The sequence below is a fragment of the Myotis nattereri genome (assembly GCF_964212035.1).
Source record: "Myotis nattereri genome assembly, chromosome: 1".
NCBI classification, from domain to species: Eukaryota; Metazoa; Chordata; class Mammalia; order Chiroptera; family Vespertilionidae; genus Myotis; species Myotis nattereri.
Window position 1 is genome coordinate 207,362,319 of NC_138075.1, and position 9,108 is coordinate 207,371,426.

Sequence of the window (9,108 nt, forward strand, 5' to 3'; positions counted from 1 at the left end):
CAGTGGTCTATCTTTTCCCCACAAAGAGACAGATGCAGGTGCTGAAGGAAAGGGGCAGAGAACATGCCTGCCTCTGGTCCCCTGGAAGGTGGAAGGTATAGGATGATAAAAGAGTGGTCTGAATGTCTAAGATCGCCCTAGTGGATTTGTAAATGTGCATTAAAATTTAAGTTCTATTAAAGAAACATTGACTCGTTTAGGGTGAAATCAGGCTCCTTAATAATTTGGACTCATTATGTTCAATATTACAATATTTTCCATTTTACTACTGCATAGCTTAGTATCTTACTGGGTTGTTTAAAATCTCTATGCCTGGTTGCCTTGTCTACAAATTGAGGTTAATACTATCTAGCTTAGAGCCGCAAACAACTTTTGTATGGAGTGAATTATATAACATATAAAGTGGCTAGCAGAGTGCCCAGCACACAGGATGTATCCAATTATTAGTGGCTGTTATTATTATTAACACAATTATCAAAATGCAAATATTATAATGACCAGCTATGCTCATAAGGTTACATCATAGATTATTCTGAATCCCAACCCCCTCCCACAGAGCTTGGCACAAATCCGTGCCCATGGTAGGTATCAGTAAGAATTTAGGTTGAACTAAACCGAATGAACCACTCCTACCGGATTATTCTGTTCTTTCAGGGGTATTTCAGGTCCAAGTTCTGCCTCAAGGCTGACGGCATCAATGCATTGGGCAAGCACCTCCTCAGTCACTTCTCCATTGGGGGGCGGATCCATGGCACTGGTGTCTTCGGGCTGGTCAGTGTGCCCAGTGTCAGCAATCTCCTCACCCTGAACCGCTGCATTTTCACATGCATCTCCTCTGGGGTCAGCCAGCATTGGCTCATTTGAAATCATAGCTGAATCACAGTGCACCTCTGCATCTTTGGATAAAGAATCACTATTGGGCATCTCGGTAATTTCTGCTTTGTCTCCAGGGGCTACAGTGTCACCAGCATCATCAGACATCTTATTATCTGCCAACATAATTACAAACAAAAACTTTCTGTTTTAATATGAATTGTTGAACTTTAATTCAAAGCCCTAAATGATTAAATTAAGTCTGCTGGGGTAAATCAATAATAAACTTTATGTAATCTTGGGGTGGACTGAACACATATCCCGAAGATATCCTAATTCCTGGAATCTGTGAATATTATCTTACATGGCAAAAGGGACTTTGAAGATATGATCAAATTAAGGATCTTAAAATGGGGAGATTATCTTGGATTATCTGGGTGGGTCCTAAATGAAATCCTAAGTATCCTTAGTAAAGAGAGGCAGAGGAGATTTGACTATCAAGAGGAAAAGGTGGTGTGATGACAGAAGCAGAGATTGATTGGAGTGATGCACTTTGAAGGCAAGGAGGGGGCCATAAGCCAAGGAATACAGGTGACTACTAGAAGCTGAAAAAGTCAAGGAGACCCTTCTCCTCTCAGAGACTCTAGAAGAAACCAGCCCTACCAACACTTTGACATTAGCCCAGTGAAACTCATTTTAGACTTCTGACCTCCAGAACTGTAAGAAAATACATTTGTGTTGTTATAAGCCACTAGGTTGTTGTAATGTGTTACAGCAGCAATAGGAAACTAATAAAACCTACAGTGCTATCTTTAACCTTTCATGGATCTCTTGCTTGCTTTGCACCGATATACAAATGGTAACTAGAAGTATTATTTGAGTCTGGGAAATTATTTATGTAGTAAGACTTGGTTAATTATATTTGTCGCAATGAGAATTAGCATAGAAAATACCTAAGAGCTTATTAAAAAACACGTGACATTTAGCTCCGCCATGTCATCAGAGATTCACATTGAGAAAGAGACATACATGCACATAAGTATGCTTTGTTGGGTACCAGCTGATGAAGGCCTGTGCTCTGAATAATAATTTAAACAGGGATGCATGAGGATAAAATGGGAAGCAAAGAAGTGGTGTATTAAGCCAAAGAGGAATGTAGCCATTACAAAACAACCCGAGAAGCAGAAAACTCATTCTCATGTAGATATCATGTAGAACCTCGCTGTTCAATACAACTTTCTCTGATGATGAAACTGTTTTAAATCTGCACCATCCAGTGTGGTAGCTAATAGCCACATGTGGCTACTGAGCATGTGAAATCTGGCTACTGCCATATTAAAAATGTTAATTTTATTTAGTACATTTTAAATTTTATTTCATTTTAAATAATTAAAATTTTAATTTTACATAGGCCTATATGGCTAGTGGCTACCTTATTGGATAGCACAGATCTAGAAAGTAGGTTAAATGATAATTTTTTTTTTTGGATAAAACGAAGACAGTGTTCTCATTACACAAGAAGCCAAGTCTCAGGCAAATCAATGGGTATTTTTGTTGACCATGGTGTTTACCAATTGGTCAAATCTCAGGTTGCTGCTAAAACCATGGGATGTGAGAAGCTAGTTTACATACTGGCCACCTGGTGATGTAGACTTAGAAAGAACTTATATCCCCAACCCTCATATCCCCTCAAAGAGCAGTCATCTGGCTAATTCCTTTTCCTGCTACATTCTCCCCCTTGGTGAAGCACATGCCTTTCTGTTTATCACACCACTTGCATGTCATGAATCTCAAATGTCTACCTCCAGTCCATGGAGACAGAAAGTAAATTAGTGGTTTCCAGAGGCTGAAGGGAAAGGGAATGAGGAGTGACTGCTAATGAGTACAGATTTCTTTCTTGGGTGATGAACATGTTTTAAAATTAGATAGTGGTAATGGCTGTACAATTGTGTGAATATCCTAAAAACCACTGAACTGTATACACTTTAAACGAGTGAATTCTGTGCCCTAGTCAGTCTGGCTCAGTGAATAGAACGTCAGCCTGTGGACTGAAGGGTTCCAGGTTCGATTTTAGTCAAGGGGACATGCCTGGGTTGTGGGCTCGATCCCCAGGAGGGGGCGTGCAGGAGGCAGCCGATCAATGATTCTCATCATTGATGTTTCTATCTCCCTCTGCCTTACTCTCTGAAATCAATTATATATATATATATATATATATATATATATATATATATATATATATAGTGAATTTTATAGTATGTGAATTTTATGGTATACAAATTACACCTTAATTACTAAGAATATACACTGAGTGGCCAGATTATTATGACCGCACAGATTATTATGACCACCCCATCAGTACAATGAAGTGAATTAGTTATGCAAATAATAATAATAAAACCTTGAGAGTATTTGCTTAGGAAGTTTTCAATATTCAGTATTTTTGGAAGTGTCAATGAAGTACTGATGGGGTGGTCATAGTAATCTGGCCACTCAGTGTATATATGTAATATATAGTGTTATATATTAATATGCTATTATAAAGAAAGTCTATCCCTGGATAAGTAGCTCTAATGGCCAGTTGAACATCTCTTCCTAGACAAAAGGAAACTTGTCTTATCATTAACACTAGATCTTCCTCTTAACTTTTGTGTTTCATTTAATGGCACCCAGATGTCCCCAATTACTCAGGATAATCAAGGTTGGAGATGGTCTGTCAATAAGTATGACCAATGCCTAGTTGAAACAGTAAAGAATGATATAAGGCCGCTGTACAGAGAAGGGTAGTTACTGCGGTTCATGGGGGCAGGGTGGAGGTGGGGAGGGGATCGAGGGAGGCTACTTGAAAAGCCACTGTCATTTGGAAATTTATAAGATCTTTGGGAAAACATTGTCAGGATTGGCTTAGGATGGCAGTTGGCAAACTAGAGCCTGCTGGCTAAATCTCACCCTCCATCTGTTTTGGTAAATAAAGTTTTATTGGGACAGAGACATGCTCATATGTTTATGTACTGCCTACGGCTTCTCAGAGTTGAATGGCTGCAACAGAGACCATATGGCCCACAAAGTCGCAAAGCCTAAAATATTTATTATCTGGCCCTTTACAGAAGATGTTTGCTGACTTATGGCCTAGGACACTGCTTGACTGCCATGGCCTAAAGAGTTCTCCGTCCTAATTTATCCTATCCTCATCTGGGTGCTAGGGGCAGGACCATAAGGAGAATGGGTCTATGAGTAAATGATGTTGAGACATCACTTTTGTTCCTAGTTTTGGTTCATCAACAGCTGGTCACAGACACTGTCTATTTTCTCTGTAAGATAATTTGAAAATCCTTATCATTAACCTGAATTATTAAGAAGCTCCAAACTATTTCACTTTCCTATAAGCAGGAACATAAACCTGGCTGTGATAAACATTCGTGGGCAAATAAAAAGCATTATGAGCACTTTGTCGTGTGTGCTCTGCCCTAAATGTGTTATGATACCATTCATAATGTTAAAATACTCCAGCATATACCAGATGCCATGTGTGTGGGTTGTCATTTACGCCCTGGCAGTGGTGGGTTAACATCTGAAGTCCCGTATTCAGGAATATGCTCGCCAGAGGTCTTTAGTTAGCATTTCAGTATCTGTAACTGAGTTCACCTCTTCAGAGGGTTCAACTTTTACCCTCTCGGGTAGGTACTCCAGGGTGTGCTAATTAGCATAAGGGATGTTAGAAATCATTTTCACTGATGAGATGGCAATGGGGCTTAAGATAGGTGACTGGCAAGAAGTAATGTACAGGTTCTTTCTGCCCTTCCATTACCAGGGCACACAATTGCACTGAGCCCAGCAGCTTATTGCCCTGTGGAGTAGAATGTTTCTAATTCTTCTAGCTGATTTTGGGAGAAGAAAAAAACTGAAGCTGAAGAGGTTACCCGAGTCCTCCCAGAGGCCCAAAAGGACAGAGCTAGGACATCAAGCTCCAGGAACAAGCTGTATAACTGAACCCAGTGGGTAGTATCCGTGCGAGTGGGCGGCAGAACTCTGAGAACTTCACTCTCCTTCGAGAGGTTTGCAAGGGAGGAAACCTACAGCCCTCACTCATCTCTAATGGCCAAATTGCCTTAGGTCAGCTCACCTCAATTCTGGAAATATTGCTGCAACAAAATCTCTCTTCTCTGCACCTCTCTGCATTCAACCAGCAACACAAGACCATTCCTTCAGAAATACCCAAGAAGATGAGTATTTGAACTGATACTATTAAAAATGTTTATGGACAACTTATCAATTTAAGAAGGACTATATTTTTACATCTGTTTATATAGTAAAAATGGGCACTATAATATTCAGCCCTACTTTAACTTCCAATTGCACACATCTCTAATCTCTTTACTTCTACCTCCCCCTAAACCAAAACTAACACAAGAGAGATCTTTTTTGTTTGTTTTGGTAGGCCTTCACTCTGGGTGTCCTTATGACAGGAGAGACGCAATCATTTTTTAAGACTTTGCCCTTTTGTCTGAAATCATCAGAAATTGTGTATTCTGGATACACAGCTGTTTCTGAGCTGTTACTGTTGGCGTCCACCCGGACCACAGCCGTGATGCACACACTGTTTCCCGGGACAGTCTCATCCCTGCCGGGTGCCCATAGGCAGTCCGGCTTCAGAATCTCTCCTGATTTATGGTTAGGAACATTGATCACGGCAGCTACATCACGGCTTTGATGCTGGGGAGACTCAACCCACAGAAACAAGGAGGCTTCTTCAGTAAACTCCAAGGAGAGGAAGGGGCATATAAAGAAGCCTTTGTGAGCTGGGACTAAGTTAGTTTTTTCATGCGTAAATGCAATCATTACCTAAAAGGCTCCCAGAACGATGCTATGTAGTGGGGCAGCAGCACCATAGTTCCAAAAATAACTTTAAAAGAGAAGACGTGATTACTATCCTTCAGAAAATGAATAATGCATTTATATCTTATTCCTGGTCAGTGAAGGTCCAGGAAATGAATTCAGCTAACACGAACTACTTAAATGATGATGTAAAACAGCATCTCAATTAAGGGAGAGGTGAACTAGACTGATCTCGTGCAAGGGAGGACCTGTGAAATGTCTTTGATGTGGTTTGAGGCATGATGGGATAAGAGTATATGCAAATGTCCAGCATCAGAAATGAATTTACATAGTCAGGATGGACATCGGAGTGACTGGGCCCAGAGGCTACATGAAGGACTAGTGAGGGTGGGAGGGATGGGATTCTGAGGTGGAGAGAGCTGTGCTCTGTCCCTCCGCCCCTTGGTGGGCATCACTCACTCACTTCTGTTGGGCTTCCTCACTTCCTCCTCTGTAAAGTAAGGCTGGACACAAAGATCCGAATACTTTGTTCTCCAACACCAGACTGATGACAGAAAAATGAGGACAAGGTAGCCAGTTTTTCATCAATCTAAATTTATTAAATATAAAGGACTGCCTTCATTTTCCAAGTTTAGCTTTCCTTGGGATTGTACTGTCTTTCATTCTGATGAAACAGCGATGTAGTGGATGGATATCTTTTTACATATGGCTTCATTTGGCAAAACAAGAATTTGGTAACACGGTTTTAAAAAGTGCAGGTCAGTAAAGGACCAGGAACAACAACTCTAGAAGAGAGGTTCCTAATCAGTTTGTAAGAGTGCCTATGGACAAGGACACAGGCCTGGCCCCATGTGTCTGCCAGGGATTTTTCTGAAACATAGAAGGGAACTATTTGTTTTCTTGCTTAGAAGCACCTTTGCACAGCATCAGTGGCCCCTCATAGCCCAGCTCCAATCGCCCTCTCTCTCTCTCTCTCTCTCTCTGCCTCCTGCAGCTCTCAACACACCCTGACTCCTGCCTCACCAGACTTTCCATCAGAGGAGCCCACACAGCTCGTAAACCGTCCCACCTCGCTGCCTTTGCTTATGCTGGCTCCTCTGCCCTGCCTCCAACTCCGGTTTGTTTCTCAATGCCTAATGTCACTTTTCACTCCGAAATTTTCCATAATGTGCCCTGCTCCTTCTGAAGAATTAAATTGCTGCCTCTTCTATATTTCTGCAATACTTTTATGTGATGCTTCTATTGCACTTAATGGAGTATTTGTTTCTATGTCACAGTCTCCTCTGGGGCTGTGACCAACAAGCACCTAGCTTGGTTTATTACCCTCAGATATTCACCCAAGTTGCATATATTGTCTGGCACTGATGTAAGAGAAACAATGCTTGCTTTAAGCTGGTCTTATAAATAAATGACTACTTATATGGACTGAATCGCTGAGATTCAGCAAGGCCCCCTCCCACCCTCAAATTCCTTCTGCATTGGCTCGCTTGCGCCTCAAATTCCACCCTGAAAGGTTCATGCCTTTGCTTAAAGCTCGCAATGTAAAGAGTGTGTCATTCTTTCCTGAGCTCAGATTTTGATGGGGGAAAGGAAGGAGAGAGTACAGGATGGATATAAATGAGGTGGGAAAGGGGCCCCCAGGAAGAAAAGAGGGCAGCAAGGAGAAAAGCCATTCTGACCCTCAGGTCTGCGGGTTGCCTGAGGCGTTCTGGAGTTCAAGAGACATGGATTTTAAAAGCCACCTGTTGGTATCCCTCAAGATGTTTAGGTTGGTAACTGATGGGATCAGCAGGGCATACTCAGAGCCCTCACAGCCTATAGAGATGTCTTCCTACTCTAGGAAAAGGCAATGAAGTTCAGGTGCCTGATTTGAGAGGAAATACCCACCACATTCCAGGGAGAATGCGAGTAAGAGTGGGTGGGTGGATGGGTGGGGCTGGGCTAGGGAGTCGGACTCAACCCAAGGGCTGTGAGTCCAGGTGGTGTCAGTTTAGGATGTTGGCTCGGGTGGAAGGCAGGGCATGGGTCTGCAGGGGGAGGAATGATGAGCTCGGGTGGGAAGTCAGGGCCTGCACTCGGTTTTCCAAGTCCATGGGCAGGCGAACCCCAAGAAGGAGGCCCCTGCCTTGCCGGGGACCACTCCCTCTGCGCCCCCAGCTGCCTAGACCCCGAGGCCATCTGGGCCTCCGACCTGGGACCCTGGGAAAACTTTCTCAAACTTGCTTGGTGCTGGGACTGGATGCATCGGAGCTCGCGGCAGGCTCCCCGGCGGCCGAGGGTGCAGAGCCGGAGTGCGGGCGTGTGGGTGTGTGCATGAGCGTGGACCCGAGCGACACACACTCACACACACACACTCACACGCCCGCACCCACGCAGGGCCCTCGGCCGCGCCACCCGCGCCTCCCTGGACTTCACCCTCCAGCCCGGATCCTCCTGGTCCCGCGCCCGGTGGCCTGTCCCCACCGAAGGGGACACAGCGTGCGGGATTCGGGAGTCAGGACCGGGAGCGACGGCGCGGTCTCCCCACCACCCGCTGTCCCCGCCCGCCCGCCCGGGGAAGGGGCCGGGAAGGGCGCCGGGGGCTCTTACCGCTCTGGCGGCCGAGTGCGCGCGGGAGCGCCCGGCGGTCCCGCCCCGCCACGTCGGCAGGGCTGGCGGGGACGCGGCCGGAGGGCGGGCCGGAGGGCGGGCCGGAGGGGGACACGGCCGAGCTGCCCCGTCCCGCCCCGCGGCCCGCCCAGGGCTGGCCCCGCCCCGTGGGCCCCGCCCCAGCCCCGGAGCGCAGGGGGCGTCCGGGCGCGCCCCTCCTCTGCGCTTCCCACCTGTTTGGGAAACTTTGCTTTTCCAGCTCTGTCCCCGCGGGAGAGCCGGAGGGGCGCCGGATCCCCGTCTTTTCCAAGGTGCCCCGAACAGCCCGCAGGCAGTTATGCTGGGGAGGGGTCGCTCCATTTCAGCAAGTTTGCCATGTGCCCAAGGCGCATTGGAAGTTTTCTCCTACCCCGTTTGTGGGAGTGTAATCTGATTTAAAACCAATGGGCTAAACAAACAGAAGCACTTCCTAGAAAGTCAATTCGGAAATGCGGATCAAAATTCAAGTGAATCAGCTTTGGGCCAGGAATTCCATGTCTGTGAATGTGTCCTAAGTAAACAGTCAAATCAGCAATTACGTTCACTGTAGTGGTTGGTGCCCAGGGAAACCGGAGACAACCTGCCCCACAATTAAGGGTTGATGAAGTAAACCACAGTAATGTCACACAGTCAGGGATAACACTGCAGCCATTAAAAATCATGCCTGTACATCCAATTTGTTGACATGAAAAGAAGGCCATAGCCAACTATTAAGTGGAGGGCAGGGGAAGCTCAGAAGAGGGCATGTATATTGATATGTATGTATATTTTATATGTCAGGGAAATAATAGTTTTAAAAACAGTGATTCTTCCTGAGCTCTGCAATTGTGA

The 9,108-nt window shown here is 45.1% G+C and overlaps 1 protein-coding gene across 2 annotated transcripts in view; it reads right to left on the reverse strand.

Moving 5' to 3' along the window:
- The window catches only part of FAM114A1 (family with sequence similarity 114 member A1), a 62,403-nt gene extending 54,113 nt beyond the window's left edge, over window positions 1–8,290 (reverse strand). The window contains exons 1-2 of one of the 2 annotated variants that reach the window (XM_081093055.1): window positions 8,239–8,290; window positions 634–989 (exon numbers count right to left, since the gene is read on the reverse strand). In XM_081093055.1, the coding sequence (XP_080949181.1) occupies window positions 634–981 (348 nt within the window). In that variant the 5' untranslated portion in view covers window positions 982–989; window positions 8,239–8,290. The remainder of the gene's footprint in view (window positions 1–633; window positions 990–8,238) is intronic. The other variant, XM_081093056.1, reaches the window with a different exon arrangement.
- Window positions 8,291–9,108: the final 818 nt, after the last annotated feature.